Below are 23,378 nucleotides of genomic sequence, written 5' to 3'. Positions count from 1 at the left end.
CTTCGAACATGTTTGTCAGTGTTATCAAATCAAATTAAATCAACCTTTATTGTCATTTAACTGTATGTACAGTTGTAGTGCAGGCAAAATGAGAAGGTGTTTGTCGTAGGGATCCAAAGAATTAAAAACACACATTTGTAAAAACACACACCCATCACACCAAATTTTACATACGTCATTAATTTCATGTTATAAATTTATATTTAAAGTATTTTTATTTGGGGGAATTTCAGATAGAGTGGATTTTTTTTGTCACAAAGCCTTTCGGATGAACAGATTTTCATGCTTTATGTGTAATCTCAGTTTGTGCATCCATGTTGTCGTTACATTCCATAACCGGTGTTGTTGTTCTTTATTTGTTGCCAGATTGTGAGTAAACAATCACATCAGGATGGTTTCTGCACCACATATGACAGCGCGCTGACACAGAGGCTTGTTTTTGCTCCTTCGGACATGAGGCCCCGTGGGGGCCGCCGACAGAGGAGTGTCAGTCAGCCGGCCGGGCTGCCAGGAGGACCACATGCCGCTCTCCACCCCTGCAGGATGTGTAGGAGGTGGGCTTGCCTGGCCCAGAATAGGTCCACAGCGCCTCAGAGACAGACTGACTGACTCTGGGAATGAAGGCCGTGATTAACACAACTCCTCTTAAACTCCTTCATACTTGCTAAACTACGATTTCTGACACTAAGGCTAATAGAGCTAAGCTGGGCTACAAATGCTACTGAATTAGCATCTCTGGTTTGAAGTGATCACAGGGTATAAAACTGGTTTTTAATCTTCATTTATCTGTGAATATTTCCTCAAAGTCTGTTTGTGTAAAATAAACAAACAACAGGCCTGAAACGGCTCGTTTTAACATTCTGTGACATATGTAACAGACATCAATTCATGCACTGAACCCTGTCCAATCAGTGGAGAGCCTTCAGCCATGATATCACTGCTGCTCCTCCTCTCTTGGCAGAGGGGGCGTGGCTTGCAGCAGCATCTGTCCATTTGAAACAACATGCACACACACACAAAAAAAACCCTTTCCGGGAAACTGAAAATAGTTTTTAGAAGATGCGTCACTGCAGTTTCTACAAATGTGATTATAGAACACCTAAACAGATCCTTGCCATTTGATCTGTGGATTGTATGTCACATGGATTGTATGACCTTGCCTTACAATATAAAGCGCCTTGGGGCAACTGTTTGTTGTGATTTGGCGCTATATAAAAAAATTGATTGATTGATTGATTGACATGGTATTCATTATTTGTCCTGTTGTATAGAAAAATAACCCACTGTATGACTGACGTGCATTTTGGTTCCATACGTTTTGCTCCAAGGAAGGACTCTGCAACATTTGAGTAAAAATGTGTCCATAATACAAGGAAGCTAAATCCTGTTCACTGTAAGACAATTTGAAGCTTACAAGTGAAGTGGACAAGTCAACCGCTGTGGGGACATAGACATCTCTGTCCCACTGCTGTCCCCTTCCTGTTCCAAGAAGAAACACCTGTCTAATTTTCAGTAACAGATCTATTCAGGTGTCATACAAAACAAATAATGAATGTTTTCCATTTGTGCAACAGAAATAATCTTTTAATTCATTAAAAGATGGAACAATATTCTTTCCATTCCTCTCACAAACATTTGTTATTTGTATAATGTCTGTTTTTGACACATGACCCCTTTTTATTATATGACTGCGATGCTACGCACGCTCTGATTGGCTGACTACCGGTCTGATATTTTGCCATATCAGACCGGTTTCCATGACACTCGGTCCGCAATGCATATTTTCTTTACAAACCAGGAAGCTAAAAACACGATTAGAAAATCCAAGTCGGACATGAAGATACTCCGTAAATACAGTTGTATGCAAAAGTTTGGTCACCTTTGGTAATTTTCATGATTTTCCTTTATAAATCATTGGTTGTCTGGATCAGAAATTTCAGTTAAATATATCCTATAGCAGACAAACACACGGATATTTGAGAAGGGAAATGAAGTTTCTAGTATCTACAGAAAGTGTGCAATAATTCTTTAAACAAAATTAGGCAAGTGCATAAATTTGGGCATCCTTGTCATTTTACAGATTTGAATACATTTAGCACTAATTACTGGAACACAAATTTGGTTTGGTAAGCTCATTGACCCTTGACCTCCTTTCACAGGTGAATCCAATCATGAGGAAGGGTAATTAAAGTGGCTATTTGCAAATGTTTCTCTTTTTTGCATCTCTTCTAATGAGTGGCAATATGGGAGCCTCTAAACAACTCTCAAATGACCTGAAAACAAAGATTGTTCAACATCATGGTTTAGGGGAAGGATACAAAAAGCTATCTCAGAGATTTCAGCTGTCAGATTCCACTGTGAGGAACATAGTGAAGAAATGGAAGACCACAGGGACAGTACTAGTTAAGGCCCGAAGTGGCAGGCCAAGAAAAATCTCAGATAAGCTGAAGCGAAGGATGGTGAGAACAGTCATAGTCAACCCACAGACCTGCTCCAAAGACCTACAACATAATCTTGCTGCAGATAGTGTCTCTGTGCATTGTTCAACTATACAGCACACTTTGCACAAGGAGATGCTGTATGATGCTGTAATGCAGAGGAAGCGTTTTCTGTGCCCACGCCACAAACAGAGTCACTTGAGGTATGTTAAAGCACATTTGGACAAGCCAGCTTCATTTTGGAATAAGGTGCTGTGGACTGATGAAACTAAAATTGAGTTATTTGGACATAAGAAGGGGGGGTATGCATAGCTGAAAAAGAACACAGCATTCCAAGAAAAACACTTGCTACCTACAGCAAAATTTGGAGGTGGTTCCATCATGCTGTGGGGCTGTGTGGCCAGTGCAGGTACTGGGAATCTTGTTAAAGTTGAGGGTCACATGGATTCCAGTCAATATCAGCCGATTCTTGAGAACAATGTTCATGACTCAGTGACAAAGTTGAAGTTGCACCGGGGCTCAATCTTTCAACAAGACGACAACCCTAAACACTGCTCAAAATCTACTAAGGCATTCATTCATGCAGAGGAACAAGTACAATGTTCTGGAATGGCCATCTCAGTCCCCAGACCTGAATATTATTGAAAATCTGTGGTGTGATTTTAAGCGGGCTGTCCATGCTCGGAAACCAACAAACCTGAGATGTTTTGTAAAGAAGAATGGTCCAAAATACCTTCAGCCAGAATCCGGACTCTCATTGGAAAACTATAGGAAGCATTTAGAGGCTGTTATTTCTGCAAAAGGAGGATCTACTAAATATTGATGTATTTTTTCTGTTGGGGTGCCCAAATTTAAGCACCTGCCTAATTTTGTTTAAAGAATTATTGAACACTTTCTGTAAATCCTATAAACTTCATTTCACTTCTCAAATATCAGTGTGTTTGTCTGCTATATGATATATTTAACTGAAAGTTCTGATCCAAACAACTAATGATTTATAAAGGAAAATCATGGAAATCATCAGGGGGGCCCAAACTTTTACATACAACTGTATCTAAACAGCATCTGAAAAAACACACAGATTAAAAGCTAACCAGCTAACGACCGGACCATATGTTAGCAAGTTCTTCATGGAGGTGAAGAAAGCGAACGAGCCCAACGCCGTCAGCAGCATATTTGAGCGATACTGTAAGTTTGCGTGTTTGTATGTATAACAGCCATATCATAAATGAATTATGACCCTCGCTTGCGGGGCCTGTACGGGGATATCAGACATCGATGTTTTTTGCAGAGATGGCGCGCAGCGAGGTCCGTACTGACACCTCGTCTGATGTTTCCCCAACAGACCTCTCACTCAGTTAATAATCCTTTAATATTGTTGTGACTACATGTTAGCGAATCATGTCACATGATCCAGATTTATCAAATCCTGCTCAATCAAAGTACAAACAGTTTCATAATTAGATCTTATATTTATAGAATGTTGTGAAACAAGTCTCAGTAGTACTGTTAGTACTGTATTAGTACTCGTACTGTATTATTTGGGTAGCAGCTGGGCGAGCTAAAGACTTAGCTAACCAGCTTGCTGATTAGCATGTAGCTGATCTGAAAATCATGACAGATATCTAATCTCGTGACTGTAATGTTCTTTTTTGGTAGTAAAATCACTCATTAAGCATCAGCCTAACATGAATTGAAAAACACGTTAGCTGAAAAGAATATGTGCTAGCGAATGATTCATGCTAAGTAGCAATGCTTTGTGAGCCAGATATAGCTAGTTTGTTAACCAGATTAGAAATTAACAAATAGGTGAAGAAAATGGGTTTTTCAAAAATTATCATTGTTGTTCACATTTGTCTTACAAATAAATGTTTTCTTTGTGCAGTCAGGTTTTTATAAAACTGTTAAACAGTTTTAACTGTTTAACAGTTTTATAAAAACCTTAAAGTGTTGAAGCTAATAGTGGACTTAGCAACATGTATGCAGAGAAACTGAAGGCGCGTGGACGGTGTGTGATTCAGTCTATGTTAAGGGGTTTTACAGTCTGCTGTTGACGACATCAAAGCAGGATTCACTTCTGTGATCTTATCTGACTGAAATAACTGTGTTTTTTAACAACAGGCCTTAAATGAATCCTGCTTCACTGAGCCAGTTAAACGAGTTTTGTTTTCTGACACAGACACGACACACAAACACAAATAACCAACAAACAAACATCCAATGATTAACAATATGTTTCCAGTGCTGGACACAGCGTGAGGCAGCAGCAGAAATGTAGATGAGCGGGTGAGTGAGTGAGTGAGTCCATTTCAGCTTTGTGTAAAGAGTGACTCAAAACCAATAAGGATTTTCATCTTGTAACTCACCAGATTAACAGAGCAGATAATGATGATGAACAGGTTAGACTCTGGCTAACTTTGATGCACCAGATCAGCCAAAAAACAAAAACGCAACAGACGTGTCTGTCTTCACATTAGCATCAGCTAACAAGATATCAACTGCAGGGAGAAACATGATGCTCATTACGTGGCCAAACACATGACGAACTATACATGTGGATAAGGAAAACCAGAATTAATGAATGGATCAATCTTTTTGTCTGTATTGTAAATTACTGACAGAATACTCAAAACACCGAGGAACGGAGTTTTGAATCCTTTGTAAAGCCCTTGTTTACAAAGATTTTGCTGAAGACCAAATCTAACTTTTATATAATTCAACAGTTTTTGTTTTTTAACTGTTAAACTGAGTTTTGAAAAAAACATTGACTTTGATATGTTATAGGCTTGATGTTTCAACTGAAAAATGAAAATACAGATTCATTGATAATGAAAAGTCTGCAGCTGTGGCAAAAATAAAATTAATAATAAATAAAGTGTACACATATAGTATACATTTATAGTGTATATAGCATAAAAAGAAGTACAGTATAAATAAATGTTGACAAAAACTCATTCACTTTGACAACATATCAAATAAATAAAAAGTCAAAAAACTATAATGTAATGTTTGGCCTTGGCACTAATCACCATTAATATAACACAAATGAATGATCACTTTTACAGCCAGTTGTGTTTAACTATGTCAGAAGATGTAAACAAGACTATTTCTGAGTTTGATCAGTATAAATTATGAACACATTATCATATACCTAAAATTATACGCCAATATGATTGGATAAAACACTAAAGAATAAATAGCAATACACCCTTTTCGCGGACGGGTAATATTTTTCATACCACCTGTACCAGGTGGTGGGTGGACTCATTTACCAAATGTAAATGAGTCCACCCACCACTTTAATCATACCTTAGATCTTGTTCTGACTTATGGTATGGAAATTGAAGACTTAACAGTATTCCCTGAAAACCCCCTTCTGTCTGATCATTTCTTAATAACATTTACATTTACTCTGATGGACTACCCAGCAGTGGGGAATAAGTTTCATTACAGTAGAAGTCTTTCAGAAAGCGCTGTAACTAGGTTTAAGGATATGATTCCTTCTTTATGTTCTCCAATGCCATATACCAACACAGGGCAGAGTAGCTACCTAAACTCTGTGAGTGAGATAGATTATCTCGTCAATAGTTTTATATCCTCATTGAGGACAACTTTGGATGCTGTAGCTCCTCTGAAAAAGAGAGCTTTAAATCAGAAGTGCCTGACTCCGTGGTATAACTCACAAACTCGCAGCTTAAAGCAGATAACCCGTAAGTTGGAGAGGAAATGGCGTCTCACTAATTTAGAAGATCTTCACTTAGCCTGGAAAAAGAGTCTGTTGCTCTATAAAAAAGCCCTCCGTAAAGCTAGGACATCTTACTACTCATCACTAATTGAAGAAAATAAGAACAACTCCAGGTTTCTTTTCAGCACTGTAGCCAGGCTGACAAAGAGTCAGAGCTCTATTGAGCCGAGTATTCCTTTAACTTTAACTAGTAATGACTTCATGACTTTCTTTGCTAATAAAATTTTAACTATTAGAGAAAAAATTACTCATAACCACCCCAAAGACATATCGTTCTCTTTGGCTGCTTTCAGTGATGCCGGTATTTGGTTAGACTCTTTCTCTCCGATTGTTCTGTCTGAGTTATTTTCATTAGTTACTTCCTCCAAACCATCAACATGTCTATTAGACCCCATTCCTACCAGGCTTCTCAAGGAAGCCCTACCATTAATTAATGCTTCGATCTTAAATATGATCAATCTGTCTTTATTAGTTGGCTATGTACCACAGGCTTTTAAGGTGGCAGTAATTAAACCATTACTTAAAAAGCCATCACTTGACCCAGCTATCTTAGCTAATTATAGGCCAATCTCCAACCTTCCTTTCTCTCAAAAATTCTTGAAAGGGTAGTTGTAAAACAGCTAACTGATCATCTGCAGAGGAATGGTCTATTTGAAGAGTTTCAGTCAGGTTTTAGAATTCATCATAGTACAGAAACAGCATTAGTGAAGGTTACAAATGATCTTCTTATGGCCTCAGACAGTGGACTCATCTCTGTGCTTGTTCTGTTAGACCTCAGTGCTGCTTTTGATACTGTTGACCATAAAATTTTATTAGAGATTAGAGCATGCCATAGGTATTAAAGGCACTGCGCTGCGGTGGTTTGAATCATATTTATCTAATAGATTACAATTTGTTCATGTAAATGGGGAATCTTCTTCACAGACTAAGGTTAATTATGGAGTTCCACAAGGTTCTGTGCTAGGACCAATTTTATTCACTTTATACATGCTTTCCTTAGGCAGTATTATTATACAGCATTGCTTAAATTTTCATTGTTACGCAGATGATACCCAGCTTTATCTATCCATGAAGCCAGAGGACACACACCAATTAGCTAAACTGCAGGATTGTCTTACAGACATAAAGACATGGATGATGTCTAATTTCCTGCTTTTAAACTCAGATAAAACTGAAGTTATTGTACTTGGCCCCACAAATCTTAGAAACATGGTGTCTAACCAGATCCTTACTCTGGATGGCATTACCCTGACCTCTAGTAATACTGTGAGAAATCTTGGGAGTCATTTCTGATCAGGATATGTCATTCAATGCGAATATTAAACAAATATGTAGGACTGCTTTTTTGCATTTGCACAATATCTCTAAAATTAGAAAGGTCTTGTCTCAGAGTGATGCTGAAAAACTAATTCATGCATTTATTTCCTCTAGGCTGGACTATTGTAATTCATTATTATCAGGTTGTCCTAAAAGTTCCCTGAAAAGCCTTCAGTTAATTCAAAATGCTGCAGCTAGAGTACTGACGGGGACTAGAAGGAGAGAGCATATCTCACCCACATTGGCCTCTCTTCATTGGCTTCCTGTTAATTCCAGAATAGAATTTAAAATTCTTCTTCTTACTTATAAGGTTTTGAATAATCAGGTCCCATCTTATCTTAGGGACCTCATAGTACCATATCACCCCAATAGAGCGCTTCGCTCTCAGACTGCAGGCTTACTTGTAGTTCCTAGGGTTTGTAAGAGTAGAATGGGAGGCAGAGCCTTCAGCTTTCAGGCTCCTCTCCTGTGGAACCAGCTCCCAATTCAGATCAGGCAGACAGACACCCTCTCTACTTTTAAGATTAGGCTTAAAACTTTCCTTTTTGCTAAAGCTTATAGTTAGGGCTGGATCAGGTGACCCTGAACCATCCCTTAGTTATGCTGCTATAGACTTAGACTACTGGGGGGTTCCCATGATGCACTGAGTGTTTCTTTCTCTTTTTGCTCTGTATGCACCACTCTGCATTTAATCATTAGTGATTGATCTCTGCTCCCCTCCACAGCATGTCTTTTTCCTGGTTCTCTCCCTCAGCCCCAACCAGTCCCAGCAGAAGATTGCCCCTCCCTGAGCCTGGTTCTGCTGGAGGTTTCTTCCTGTTAAAAGGGAGTTTTTCCTTCCCACTGTCGCCAAGTGCTTGCTCACAGGGGGTCGTTTTGACCGTTGGGGTTTTTCTGTAATTATTGTATGGCTTTGCCTTACAATATAAAGCGCCTTGGGGCAACTGTTTGTTGTGATTTGGCGCTATATAAATAAAATTGATTTGATTGATTTGATTTGACCTGAGTAATCAGCCAATCAGGTGTCACGTACAATTCTTTCTGCCTCACTTAGAAAACAGCGCTTGGAAGCAAAACACCTTCGCAATTTACGTCGATATTTTGATGAATTTTTGATGATTTCTTCATTTACAGCAGCTTCATTAAACAAATGTACTCAAATGATTATCAGCACAACGGCGAGCTTACAGGCTAACCTCCGCTAACACTAGAAGACAGTTGCCAGTTATGGCTTCTGAAACAAGGGAGAAAAAAAAAGAAACAGCACAGTTCAGCTGAAGCATTAGTGGACGTAAAATATACTGGCTGTTAAGAGCTTCACCTCTTGTTCCATGTGTGTATTTCCCACCGGTGTCACGTATGTTTTCTTCAGGTTGTATAAAGCCATATTCATTGGTGAACAACTTGATAACTGATATTACTTACTCTGTTTGTCGTGTCTTCTGGCAAAGTCTAATGTAGATTTCTCATCTTATTCTCTTTCATCATAAAGTGTTTCTGTAATACATTCTGCAAACACAAAAAAATTGATCTGCACAGTCTCTCCAGTCACAGCCACTGGAGCTTGGAGCTGTCTATGGGTTGTGGTTGTGTTGGGGTTGTGGGTGTCTCAGGTTTTGGGTGTGTTGGGGTTGTGGGTGTTTCTGGGTTGTGGGTGTCTGGGGATTGTGGGTGTCTCTGGGTTGTGAGTGTATCAGGAATGTCGGTGTCACTGGGTTGTGGGTGTCTTTGGGTTGTGGGTGTCTCAGGATTGTGGGTGTCTTTGGGTTGTGGGTGCATCAGGAATGTCGGTGTCACTGGGTTGTGGGTGTCTCGGGATTGTGGGTGTGTCAGGGATTGTGGGTGTGTCAGGGATTGTGGGTGTCTCTGGTTTGTGGGTGTGCCCGGGTTGTGGATGTCTCTGGTTTGTGGGTGTGCCTGGGTTGTGGATGTCTCTGGTTTGTGGGTGTACCCGGGTTGTGGGTGTCTCTGGTTTGTGGGTGTGCCCGGGTTGTGGATGTCTCTGGTTTGTGGGTGTGCCCGGGTTGTGGATGTCTCTGGGTTGTGGGTGTGCCCGGGTTGTGGGTGTCTCTGGTTTGTGGGTGTGTCTGGTTTGTGGGTGTGTCCGGGTTGTAGATGTCTCCGGGTTGTGGGTGTGTCCGGGTTGTGGATGTCTCCGGATTGTGGGTGTGTCCGGGTTGTGGGTGTGTCCGGGTTGTGGATGTCTCCGGGTTGTGGGTGTCTCTGGTTTGTGGGTGTGTCCGGGTTGTGGGTGTGCCCGGGTTGTGGGTGTCTCTGGGTTGTGGGTGTGTCCGGGTTGTGGGTGTGTCTGGGTTGTGGGTGTGTCCGGGTTGTGGGTGTGTCCGGGTTGTGGATGTCTCCGGGTTGTGGGTGTGTCTGGGTTGTGGATGTCTCCGGGTATTGGATGTCTCCGGGTTGTGGGTGTGTCTGGGTTGTGGATGTCTCCGGGTTGTGGATGTCTCCGGGTTGTGGGTGTGTCTGGGTTGTGGATGTCTCCGGGTTGTGGGTATGTCTGGGTTGTGGATGTCTCCGGGTTGTGGATGTCTCCGGGTTGCGGGTGTGTCTGGGTTGTTGATGTCTCCGGGTTGTGGATGTCTCCGGGTTGTGGGTGTGTCTGGGTTGTGGATGTCTCCGGGTTGTGGATGTCTCCGGGTTGTGGGTGTGTCTGGGTTGTGGATGTCTCCGGGTTGTGGGTGTGTCTGGGTTGTTGATGTCTCCGGGTTGTGGATGTCTCCGGGTTGTGGGTGTGTCTGGGTTGTGGATGTCTCCGGGTTGTGGGTGTGTCTGGGTTGTTGATGTCTCCGGGTTGTGGATGTCTCCGGGTTGTGGGTGTGTCTGGGTTGTGGATGTCTCCGGGTTGTGGGTGTGTCTGGGTTGTTGATGTCTCCGGGTTGTGGATGTCTCCGGGTTGTGGGTGTGTCTGGGTTGTGGGTGTGTCTGGGTTGTGGGTGTGTCCGGGTTGTGGATGTCTCCGGGTTGTGGGTGTGTCCGGGTTGTGGGTGGGTGTCTCATGTCTTCCTCGCCGCTGTCCTGCGTGCACTCTGACTGACCTTTTGAGGCCTGCTCTGTCTTTTATCTGCGTTTCTTTATGACTGAATTATTTGAACCAGTGATGTTGTTCTTTCCAAAGACATTTCTAAAGACAAATGGCTGTAAAAGTGATCATTTAGTTGTTATTTTGCATTGCAGAAGAACTTGAAAGCTTTTTTAATTTGACAAACTGAGAGGATGATTATTTTAACAGATGTATATCCACGTGCAGTATAAATACACACGAGCTGTATTAATACTGTAGTACGTCATAAAGCAGTACAAAAACACTGTGATTCACAAGAAACAAACGGAATAAATAATGTTATAAATAATGTAGTCATCACTTAGTGGCAGCAGCAGGAAGGCAAACGCGCGTGCATGTGCGCGTGTATGGTTAACGTGTGTAAAAGCTCTAATTCACTGTAATAATTTGTTTGTTTGTTTGTTATCGGCGCACATGTGACGCGCACTCGGCGTCACTTTGACTTTTTCCCACTAAATTCGACTGGAACGCGGATCTGGATGAGAGCAGGCGGGTTCTGGGTCTTACCTGGATGAGGTTGTGCCCCCTCTGGTCCCGGTCCGGTTCTCCGTGTCCACACAAACCTGAACGCAAAAATCACACAAATCCTCAAAGATCCGCGGCGGCTGTGCGCAAACCGAAAAATTCTATTTAAAGTGACAAATTACAATTTTATAACTAATTTCTAGGATTCAATGAAAAAAAAAATAAAGCCGGAACGCACTCGGTTCTGTGCGCGGACGGAACAGAACCAAATTCTTTTGCTTATTTTTTGGAAACTTGTTCTCTCTTTGTCCGTCAGAGAGAAAAAGGCGCAGTTTGTCGGTAAAAGCCGCTGACCTTCGTGCGTCTTTTGGTGCGGGTTTTTTTCCTCTCTGTGAGTCTGTGCGTGCGTGTGAATGTGTGAGCGTGCGTGTGGGTCCGCTCACACCACTTTCAAACCACACGCACCACAGCAAAGACACTTCAGGAAGACCCTGTCAAAATAAAAGCACGCGCAGTATAGCAATGCCACGCGGGCGAAGTAATTAAAGCCATTTAGTGTTTTCACATTATAACGGGATGTTGAATCATGTTAAAAATGTCATAATTGTGACATCTAAGTCAGAGTTTCAAAGAAATATCACATCTTTGACATGACTATGAAATATGCTTGTCCAGATTCATGAGATAGACACATTTATGAGACAAAATTATTATGATATGCTGTTTGTCATATTACAAAAATAATTGTAGTATACGATTATAAGATAGCTTTCTCAATTTTTAAATATTACTGTTATGACTTTGCAAATAATGACTTAACTTTATATTTATGATACTACTGTAATATATATATATATATATATATATATATATATATATATATATATATATATATATATATATATATATATATATATATATATATATATATATATTTTTTATTATTTTTTTTTTTTTTGCCTTGGTGGAAACAAATTTCCACAGATCCAACTTAAAGGTTCATAGTTTCAATTAAAATGCAAACACAAGAAATTACAAAAATGTCATAAAAGTCTGTAAATGAAACCATGAGTCAGAGCAAAAAGGAAAAAAAGGATCAAAGGAAAATAGACATTTAAATTCTCCTAATTTCTCTCTCATATGATTTTAAATGTTTTAGAAATGTTTTACATTTTTTTCTTTTGTTCTGTAAATTGCACTGTAATGTCAGTTACTGCTATTTGTTACACGTTTTCATACTTTTAATACTTTTTAAACTTTTACATTACTTTATAAATTGTCTTTTATATACACACGCACGCACACACACACACACACACACACAATTATACAGAGTGTGAAAATACCTTTTATGTGTAGAATGTTTTTAATGACGTCTGTAATTAACATTTATTTTGGAGGTCCTCTCCATCATTTCCGCTTCGTCTTTGCTGAAGTGTGTGCACTTTGACGCAGCTGCAGAATATTGTAGGATAGCCTCTCTCTCTCTCTCTTTCTCTCTCTCTCGCTCTCTCTCTCTGTCTCTCTGTCTCTCTCTCTCGCCCACGCTGCTCCCTGCGTGACGCAAATCTGTGCGTGGGCGGACACACGGGGCGTGGGAGGCTTTCTGCACGGAATACCAAACACAGGCAGGTTCAACACCCACAGAAAGAGAGAGAGAGAGAGAGAGAGAGAGAGAAACAGAGAGAGAGAGAGAGAGAGCAGAAATATTAACCTCAGTGAAATATTATTATTATATTATCATTATTATTGCTGTTGTTGTTGTTATTTGGTGACATATTAAATAATGAATGAATGAAACAGCCCCACTGACTCTGATCCCTGCTCGGTTTTAAAACTGTCATTCTTCTTCCCACACTTTGTTTTTCAGACGGATTATTCCAACATTTATTAATCTCATTTTGATGAAACCTGCAGGAAATATTTGCCGTCATAAGAGAAACCGTTCAGATGATGATCTGGATTTGGATCCAGATCCACTCGTTAATAATAATAAGAACTAAGATGTTGGCGAGAGTTATTATTATTATTAATACAAATATATCAGGGACATGAACGAGTGAAGCTCCTCAGCATCTCACCATCTCATTTAGGTCCTTCAGACTTCTTTTTCAGTAAACACTTCTGGGGAGCATTAGCATGGCTAAAACCTTCAGCTTTAATCACTCCAGATTTAATATGACAAACATGTCGTGTAACTGTAATCACGTGGACAGTGACACACATGGGCCGAGCTCGGCAATAAAATTCTCAGCTTCCAGAGTACTAGTTGTTCCTAATACATGTCAGCTGAAACACAAAATTAATTCCCTTCCAGTAATTATTATCTTATTGTTGAAACAGGAATGGAGCTAGCTTGCCTAGCACCCCAGGGCACGGTGCTGGCCCCTCTTCTCTTCACACTGTACACCTCAGACTTCTGCTACAACTCTAAGCTGTGTCACATTCAGACGTTTACAGATGATACAGCCATTGTTGGATGAGTCAGAGATGACAGAGAGGAGGACTACAGGAGCCTAGTGAGGGACACAAACCATCTACAGCTCAACACCTCAAAGACAAAGGAGCTGATCATTGACTTTGGGAAGTCCAGATCAAGACCGTGACCAGTTCTGATCCAGGGAGCTGAGATGGAGGCTGTGGATCCCTACAAGTACCTCAGGCTTTGGCTGGACAACCCACACCAACCACCTGGACAGGAAGGGACAGAGCAGGCTGGACTTCCTGAGAAGGCTGCAGTCGTTTAACATCTGCAGGAAACTCCTGTGGAGGTTCTACCAGTCCCTAGTAGCCAGGGTCCTCATTTACACCACGGTGTGCTGGGGGGGGCGCAGCACATCCAGGAAGGACACATCCAGGCTGGACAAACTGATCAGGTGGGCTGGCTCTGTGGTGATGTGGCAGAGAAAAGAACACTGGACAAACAGCTGGACATTATGGACGATGCCAGCCAGCCTCTGCACACCGTCATCAGCAACCAGAGGAGCCTCTTCAGCCACAGACTGCTCCTTCCAAAGTGCAGGACCAACAGATTGAAAAACTCCTTTGTCCCTCAGGCCATCAGACTGGACAACTCCTCACTCAGGGGGAGGAGGAGTAACAGGAAGACAGAGGAGGGGAAGGAGAGGAACAGGAGTAAGCAGTAAACCAATAGCGAGCAGTCACTTTTGATACTCTGTGTGCATCTTACCCTGTGTGCTGCTATACAATGCTGCTGGAACCTCACTTTCCCTGAGGGAGTCTTCCCAAGGGATCAATAAAGGTCTGGCTAATCTAATCTAATCTAATCTAATCTAATCTAATCTAATCTAGTTCAGATAACAGCTCATAAAGACAGTGATGGCAGAGTTAGCGTGTAGCTAGCTCAAAAAAAGAGGTTGCTTGGAAAGAAATGTTGATTCTATCATAGGACACGTTCATCCAGTTCCTAAGCTGTGTTTAAAAACGTAACTTTGTAGTTTTGCTCGTAGATACATTTGTGTGTATTGTTTAGCCGTATAGGTAACATTATATGTGTTATATTTATATTTACTACTACTTCTACTCATACAAAGAATATCAGTTTTGGCCACCAGTACTTACATATTATTATGACATTTTACAGAAGTACCACATACATGTTACTACTGCTACTACTAACAGTACTAGTGCTACTCATATTTTTCCCTATATCAGTACTACTCATATTGATACACATCTAATAGTACTGTTACTTTTAATTTTACTATCACATGTACATCTACTAGTAGTACTGATATTACAACTCAGGTATTATATAAGTACTGTATAAGTGCATATTACTACTACTACTAGTACTACTACTGTTACTACTAATGCTACTAATGCTAATACTTTTGTTATGACTACTTCTATTGAAAAGACAAATGAAGACATTAAAGAATAAGAATAATACTATTGACAGCCTTCCATCCATTACTACTAATACTGCTACTAACAACAACAACAGTAGTAGTATCAGACGTATACTTGTCATTAACAACACAATCATTACTTTGAGTACTACTTGATACTACTACTTCTGGTTTTAGTTTAACTCCTGCTGCTACAACTACTATTAGTACTGATACTACAAATATTCTGTCTCATACAACTATGAAATATATAAATACAAATTGTTGTACTGCGGTTGTTACATGCTTGTACTGATACTTTTATTTGTTGTATGTATTTGGCTTCATACAGGTATCATATACAGAAATACTTATTCTTCTCATTGATACTTTAATACTGTATTTTATTGTAACACTGGTATTCATTGTACTAGTAAAAAAAAAAACTGGTACTGTGGTAGTATTTCTATTGTGATTTGTTTTCATACTTTCAGCAAATTCCTCAGAGTTTTGTTCTTAACTTTACAGTTTTTTTTTCATTCCTGAAATCAGCTTCATGACCAGTTACTGAGACAAAAGGTCAGAGGTCACAGCGTGTACATGGTAACACTGAGCTGAAAAAAAACAAAAAAACAATTAAAAGTTGTTTTATAGTTTGAAACATTTCAAACCATCACTCCAGTTTGTCCCAAACTGCCACCAGAGAGTTATTTTAGGGAATCAGACCAGACGCCACCAGAGCAGCACCCCGGGACCAAAGCAGAAATCTGACTTCCCACAACCCTGAACGCAGCATCTACACAGTCAATCCCATCAAAGACCCGCCGGGAGCCCAGTGTGTGTGTGTGTGTGGGGGGGGGGGGGGGGGGGGGGGGGGGGGGGTCTGTCTCTGTGTGTGTTTCCATGTGTGTCTGTGTTTCTTAGCCTCGGCTCATGTGCCATACACACTTGACAAAGTGAGGAACCTTGGGGTAATTTTGACTCCTTCGTTGTCCTTTGACCTCCACATTAGAAATATTACTAGGACTGCTTTCTTCCACCTGCGAAATATAGCGAAGATTCGTCCCATCCTGTCTATGGCTGATGCTGAGACGCTGATCCATGCATTTATCTCTTCTAGATTGGACTACTGCAATGTTCTATTTTGTGGTTTACTGCAGTCTAGCATTAGGGGTCTCCAATTGGTTCAAAATGCTGCAGCCAGACTTTTGACATGAAGCAGAACGTTTGACCACATTACACCCATTTTGGCGTCTCTTCACTGGCTTCCTGTCCCAGTGAGATCAGATTTTAAGGTTCTGCTACTAACCTATAAAATTATTCATGGGCTGGCACCTCCCTACCTAGCTGACCTAATTAAACCTTACGTACCGGCCCGGGCTTTACGTTCTCAGGGTGCAGGACTACTTTGTGTCCCTAAGGTGAATAAGAAGTCTTTGGGTCACAGAGTTTTCTCTTATCGTGCCCCTGTTCTGTGGAATGATCTCCCTGTATCAATAAAACAGTCAGATTCTGTGGAGACTTTCAAGTCCAGACTTAAGACGCACTTATTTTCCCTTTCATATGACTAGCATACTGGTATAGTTTTGTTTTACAGTTTTTACTCTTTTAATTCATGTTAGTAATTGGAGTGGGCCGCAGCCTCAACTTTTTCTAAATTCTGTGTCTGTTAGTGAAGCTTAGGGCTAGTGGCTGGCGATCACCTTAGTATTTCTCTGTTTTTCTTGTTGTTTAATGCTGACAAATTCTACAGTATTTTTTGTCTTTCTGATGCCTGATTCTGTTTTTTCTCTCTGTTTGAGGTGCAGCTCCATCCAGAGATGGGTGTAGTGTCTGTTTCTGTAACCCTCCTGTCCTGTGCACCAGAAAAAATTCCTGTGTATTCATTTTGTAATTTGTGTCTATATAATGGCCCAAGCAGAGGGTCACCCCTTGGAGTCTGGTCTGCTTGAGGTTTCTTCCACAGAGGGAGTTTTTCCTTACCACTGTTGCTCTGGGGGTTGGTAAGGTTAGACCTTACCTGTGTGAAGCAGCTTGAAGCAACTCTGTTGTGATTTGGCGCTATATAAATGAAAATAAATTTAAATTGTTACTCTGTGTGTGTGTGTGTGTGTGTCTCTCTGTTTCTGTCTGTTCTTGTGTGTGTGTGTGTGTGTGTGTGTGTGTTTGTTTCTGTGTGTGTGTTTCTGTGTGTATGTTTCTGTGTGTGTGTTTCTGTGTGTTTCTGTGTGTGTGTTTGTGTTTGTTTCTGTGTGTGTTTCTGTGTGTATGTTTCTGTGTGTGTGTTTCTGTGTGTTTCTGTGTGTGTGTTTGTGTTTGTTTCTGTGTGTGTTTCTGTGTGTATGTTTCTGTGTGTGTGTTTGTGTGTGTTTCTGTGTGTGTGTGTGTGTGTGTGTGTTCTGTGTGTGTTTGTGTGTATGTGTGTGTGTTTCTGTGTGTGTGTTTCTGTGTGTGTGTGTTTGTGTGTGTGTATGTGTTTCTGTGTGTGTGTTTGTGTGTGTCTGTGTGTGTTTCTGTGTGTGTGTGTGTGTTTCTGTGTGTGTGTGTTTCTGTGTGTGTTTCTGTGTGTGTGTGTCTGTGTGTGTTTCTGTGTGTGTTTCTGTGTGTGTGTGTGTGTGTGTGTGTGTGTGTTTCTGTGTGTGTGTTTCTGTGTGTTTCTGTGTGTGTTGTGTGTGTGTGTGTGTGTGTGTGTGTGTGTGTGTGTGTGTGTGTGTGTGTGTGTGTGTGTGTGTGTTTCTGTGTGTGTGTGTTTCTGTGTGTGTGTTTCTGTGTGTGTGTGTCTGTGTGTGTTTCTGTGTGTGTGTGTGTTTCTGTGTGTGTGTGTGTGTTTCTGTGTGTGTTTCTGTGTGTGTGTGTGTGTGTGTGTGTGTGTGTGTTTCTGTGTGTGTGTGTTTCTGTGTGTGTGTGTGTTTCTGTGTGTGTGTTTCTGTGTGTGTGTGTGTGTCTGTGTGTGTTTCTGTGTGTTTTTGTGTGTGTGTGTGTGTGTGTGTGTGTGTGCGTGTGTGTGTGTGTTTCTGTGTGTGTTTCTGTGTGTGTGTGTGTGTGTGTGTGTGTGTGTGTGTGTGTGTGTGTGTGTGTGTGTGTGTGTGTGTTTCTGTGTGTGTGTGTTTCTGTGTGTGTGTTTCTGTGTGTGTGTGTCTGTGTGTGTTTCTGTGTGTGTGTGTGTTTCTGTGTGTGTGTGTGTGTTTCTGTGTGTGTTTCTGTGTGTGTGTGTGTGTGTGTGTGTGTGTGTGTGTGTTTCTGTGTGTGTGTGTTTCTGTGTGTGTGTGTGTTTCTGTGTGTGTGTTTCTGTGTGTGTGTGTCTGTGTGTGTTTCTGTGTGTTTTTGTGTGTGTGTGTGTGTGTGTGTGTGTGTGCGTGTGTGTGTGTGTTTCTGTGTGTGTTTCTGTGTGTGTGTGGGTGAACGAGTTTCTTGACCTCTAATTAATTTCAAAAGGAAGCCACAAACAAACATCAAAGCAAAACAGCAGATTTGAAACTCCGACAGGAACAAAAGGTAAAACAGTTGCAGAAATGATGTCTGACTGTGTTTTTTTTTCCTGATTCTGCAGACAGAATACAAACACCAGTAAGACTTAAAGATGAAGAATAATCATCAAATAGGAGGAAAAGAACCCAAAAGGTTTCCCATCACTAAAAATACGTCTTCTGAGGACTGCATGAATACAGACAAAACTCATTATTTACTCATAACGCCTCTCTGGGAACCGTCACCTTATCGTTGGTGGAGATGTTTGTGCACCTCATGACCCTGAGAGCTGTGTTGTCTGGAGCCTTCATGCTCCTGGTCTGCCAAACTGATCTCAGGCAAGGGGCCAGACTAAAACTGGTCCACAAAGACTCCATGGACAAACAAGGGAGAGTGAACGTGACCCAGCCCGGAGGAAGCCCAGGGCCCATCTGGAGCAAGGCCTGGACAGAGGACCTGAACAGAGGACTTGGACAGAGGACCTGGACAGAGGACCCGTCAGCGAGTGCCTGGTGGCTGAGCTGGACACGGAGCCCAGCTACCAGGCTGGGCTCCGTGTCCAGCTCAGCCAGCCCATAAAGGCAATGTGGATGTTCCATCTCCATCCTGTGGGCTCACCATCTGCAGGGGAACCGCTGGGGTCAGGTGTGCTGTCCCACAGGTGGCAGTGAAAGTTGAGAGCCTCTACGGACGAGACCCGGCTGGCAGAGGTGAGCTCTGGGTGAGTGGAGTGTCACCTCACTGTGGGGAAGGAGCCGGAGCTTGTGTGGGAGGTGGACACTACCAGTTAGATCTGGTGGGCCTCACCTCCACCCACAGCCTCGGCTCCAGAACCACTCTCCTTGCTCGAGGTTGGACCTTGTTCTTCTCTGGAGTTAGCCAGGGTGTGAGGCAGTGGCTGGGTGTGGAGATACTTATGAGTCCCCGGCTGAGCACTGCTACATTGTAGTTTACCCAGCAGATGAGAGGGTCGCCGCCCAGCGCCTTCAGGTGGGGCTTTGACTGATGTTTGTGTGTATGTACCGAACACCAGTTCAGACCTCGACATTCTTGGAGTCCCTGGATGGAGTCCTGAATGGGCCTCTGGGGGGAGGCTCCATTGTTCTGCTGGGGGACTTGCACGTGGGCAGTGACAGAGACACCTGGAGAGGTGTGAGTGGGAGGAACGGCCTCCCTGATCTAAACCCCAGCAGTCGTTTGTTATTGGACGCCTGTGTTAGTCATGGACTGTCCATAATGAACACCATGTTCGAACATAAGGATGCTCATAAGTGTACATGGTACCAGAGCACCCTAGGTGCTTGTGATTGTATCATCTGATCTGAGGTTACATGTTCTGGACACTCGTGTGAAGAGAGGGGCAGAGCTGTCAATTGATCACCATCTGGTGGTTTTTGCCAATTTATTAAAATTAAAAACTAAGAAATCACATGTACATAAGTATTCACAGCCTTTGCTCAATACTTTGTTGATACACCTTTGGCAACAATTACAGCCTCAAGTCTTCTTGAATATGATGCCACAAGCTTGGTGCACCTATCTTTGGGCAGTTTGGTCCATTCCTTTTAGCAGCACCTCTCAAGCTCCATCAGGTTGGATGTGGAGCGTCGGTGCACAGACATTTTCAGATCTCTTCAGAGATGTTCAGTCGGCTTCAGGTCTGGGCTCTGACTGGACCACTCAAGGACATTCACACATTGCCACATCGATCACAACTGCGGTTTTCTTTCCCTTGTCAATCACCACTATGTCTGGTTGGTTGGCCAACACAGATGTTCCTGTGCATGATTCCCAACACTTGGTTGTACCTCTCAGTGTATGCTGTCCCAGCTTGGATCTTGCATCCTGTTACTACAACCCCAATTCCAATGAAGTTGGGACGTTGTGTAAAATGTAAATAAAAACAGAATACAATAATTTGCAAATCCTCTTCAACCTATATTCAATTTAATACACCACAAAGACAAGATATTTAATGTTCAAACTGATAAACTTTATTGTTTTTGTGCAAATATTTGCTCATTTTGAAATGGATGCCTGCAACACATTTCAAAAAAGCTGGGACAGGACAACAAAAGACTGGGAAAGTTGATGAATGCTCAAAGAACACCTGTTTGGAACATTCCACAGGTGAACCGGTTAATTCGAAACAGGTGAGTGTCATGATTTGGTATAAAAGGAGCATCCCCAAAAGGCTCAGCCATTCACAAGCAAAGATGGGGTGAGGATCACCACTTCGTGAACAACTACATGAAAAATTGGTCCACGTTTAAGAACAATGTTTCTCAATGTTCAGTTGCAAGGAATTTAGGGATTCCATCATCTACAGTAATATAATAATAATATAATAATATAATCAGAAGATTCAAAGAATCTGGAAAACTTTCTACACATAAGCGGCAAGGCCAAAAACCAACATTGAATGCCCATGACCTTCGATCCCTCAGGCGGCACTGCATTAAAAACCAACATCATTGTGTAAAGGATCTTACCACGTGCGCTCAGAAACACTTCAGAAAACCATTGTCAGTTAACACAGTTCGTCGCCACATCTACAAGTGCAAGTTAAAACTCTACCATCAAAGTGAAAGTCAAACATCAACATCATCCAGAAACACCGCCGCCTTCTCTGGGCCCGAGATCATTTGAAATGGACAGACGCAAAGTGGAAAAGTGTGCTGTGGTCTGATGAATCCACATTTCAAATTGATTTTGGAAATCATGGACGTCATGTCCCCTGGACAAAAGAGGAAAAAAACCATCCAGATTGTTACCAGCACAAAGTTCAAAAGCTGGCATCTGTGATGGTATGGGGGTGTGTTAGTGCCCATGGCATGGACAACTTACACATCTGTGATGGCACCATCAATGCTGAAAGGTACATCCAGGTTTTGGAGCAACACATGCTGCCACCCAAGCAACGTCTTTTTCAGGGACGTCCCTGCTTATTTCAGCAAGACAATGCCAAGCCACATTCTGCACGTGTTACAACAGCGTGGCTTCATAGTAAAAGAGTGCGGGTACTAGACTGGCCTGCATGCAGTCCAGACCTGTCACCCATTTAAAATGTGTGGCGCATTATGAAGCTCAAAATACGACAACAGAGACCCCGGACTGTTGAACAACTGAAGTCGTACATCAAGCAAGAATGGGAAAGAATTCCACCTACAAAGCTTCACCAATTAGTGTCCTCAGTTCCCAAACGCTTATTGAGTGCTGTTAGAAGGAAAGGTGATGTAACACAGTGGGAAACATACCACTGTCCCAGCTTTTTTGAAACGTGTTGCAGGCATCCATTTCAAAATGAGCAAATATTTGCACAAAAACAATAACGTTTATCAGTTTGAAAATTAAATATCTTGTCTTTGTGGTGTATTCAATTGAATATAGGTTGAAGAGGATTTAAAAATCATTGTATTCTGTTTTTATTTACATTTCACACAATGTCTCAACTTCATTGGCATTGGGGTTGTATGTGCTGGACTGTCTCTGGGACACATTTGCACAGCCTGAAACTTGTGTCTTGTCAGCTGTGGTAGACTTCTGCCTCGTTGGCTCTGGTGTGGGGCTTGTTCTTCTGTTGTCCTTTAGGCTGGCCTTTTCTAGCCACTGGTAGTCTTCTTGATGTCAGCCACTACCTCTATCTGTTGATGGTTCACTTCCGTCTTCCATGATATCTCCTCCTCCTGCTCCTTATTACCATCTGTCTTCAGCTGCCCGAGGCATTCTTGTACCAGCTGATCTCAGGGGGCCATCTGATGTGTTCATGGATGCTCCTCGTCTCATCCTGGATTGTGGCTCTGACACTCACTAATCCTCACCCTCCCTCCTTGTGTTGCTCATAGAGCCTCAGGGTGCTGGACTTTGGGTGGAAACCTCTATGCATTGTGAAGAGTTTTCGTGTCTTGACATCAGTGGCATCCATCTCCTTCTGTGGCCACAGCTTATTATCCCAGCTGGACATCTGATGAGTGGTAGGGCATATGTATTCATGACTTGGATCTTACTCCTACCATTGAACTGGCTTCTCAGCTGGCTTCTCAACCTCTGGAGGTATTTGGCTGTGGCTGACCTTCTTGCACCTTCATCATGGTTCCCATTGGCTTGTGGGATTCCCAGGTAGCTGTCCTGTATGTCTGCTATCCTGCCTTCTGCCAATTCCACCCCTCAGTCTGGATCACCTTCCCCACTGTTCGCCAGTACTTATCCAATCCAAATGACATCACAGTATCCTCACTGTAGATCCTGGTGAGGTGGATCAGTGAATCAATGTCTCACTCACTCTTGGTGTACAGCTTGAGGTCATCCATGTGCAGGAGGTGGCTGATGGTCCACTCCTGAATCCATATCCATAGTCACTCTTTGTGATGAGCTGACTGAGGGGGTTGAGGCCTGTGCAGAACAGCAGTTTTTATCTATCTATCTATCTATCTATCTATCTATCTATCTATCTATCTATCTATCTATCTATCTATCTATCTATCTATCTATCTATCTATCTATCTATCTATCTATCTATCTATCTATCTATCTATCTATCTATCTATCTATCTATCTATCTATCTATCTATCTATCTATCTATCTATCTATCTATCTATCTATCTATCTATGAGAGAGAGAGAGAGAACAGCCATGGAACTGCTAGTTTTTCGATGATTCCTCATGTGTTAAAGTTACAGTATGTTGGATTTAAGGCAGTTCAGTTGCACTAATGTAATGTTGCGTTCACAACCATCTGTTCATTAGTGTTTAAGTAACTGCGACAATGACTCAGTGTGTCTTCACAAGCTCAGAATGAGACCTTCATGTCTCCGTGGGCGAGGGCCCGTCATTGAGGTCATCGTGTTGCAGCGTGATGTTGATCCAGGGGGCCAAAAATGACTGACTTACTCTGCCTTTCACATTATGCAAAGGAGCTGGAAGACGGAAGAAAAAGACTTAAATATACTGTATGTATCAGGTGCCTGAGCCTTTCACAAACACGTCGCTATCTGGATTGTTTTTGCTGATATGGAAA

The 23,378-nt window shown here is 42.0% G+C and overlaps 2 protein-coding genes across 4 annotated transcripts in view; both read right to left on the bottom strand.

The window, feature by feature from the left end:
• nab1b (NGFI-A binding protein 1b (EGR1 binding protein 1)) overlaps positions 1–11,406 on the bottom strand; it is a 32,891-nt gene extending 21,485 nt beyond the window's left edge. For 2 of the 3 annotated variants that reach the window (XM_034179196.1, XM_034179202.1), the window contains exon 1: positions 11,084–11,406. The gene's annotated coding sequence lies outside the window, so the exon portion shown is untranslated. The remainder of the gene's footprint in view (positions 1–11,083) is intronic. The other variant, XM_034179190.1, reaches the window with a different exon arrangement.
• LOC117519454 (proline-rich extensin-like protein EPR1) lies at positions 9,049–10,512 on the bottom strand. The gene has a single exon (XM_034180823.1). The coding sequence runs from the start codon at positions 10,510–10,512 to the stop codon at positions 9,049–9,051; it is 1,464 nt and encodes a 487-aa protein (XP_034036714.1).
• Positions 11,407–23,378: the final 11,972 nt, after the last annotated feature.

Source organism: Thalassophryne amazonica, chromosome 1 (assembly GCF_902500255.1).
Source record: "Thalassophryne amazonica chromosome 1, fThaAma1.1, whole genome shotgun sequence".
NCBI classification, from domain to species: domain Eukaryota; kingdom Metazoa; phylum Chordata; class Actinopteri; order Batrachoidiformes; family Batrachoididae; genus Thalassophryne; species Thalassophryne amazonica.
This window is presented reverse-complemented; position numbering and strand designations above follow the sequence as displayed.

Excerpts from the sequence above, each read along its gene's own strand:
- LOC117519454 (XM_034180823.1), bottom strand. The coding sequence starts at position 10,512 with ATGAGACACCCACCCACAACCCGGACACACCCACAACCCGGAGACATC.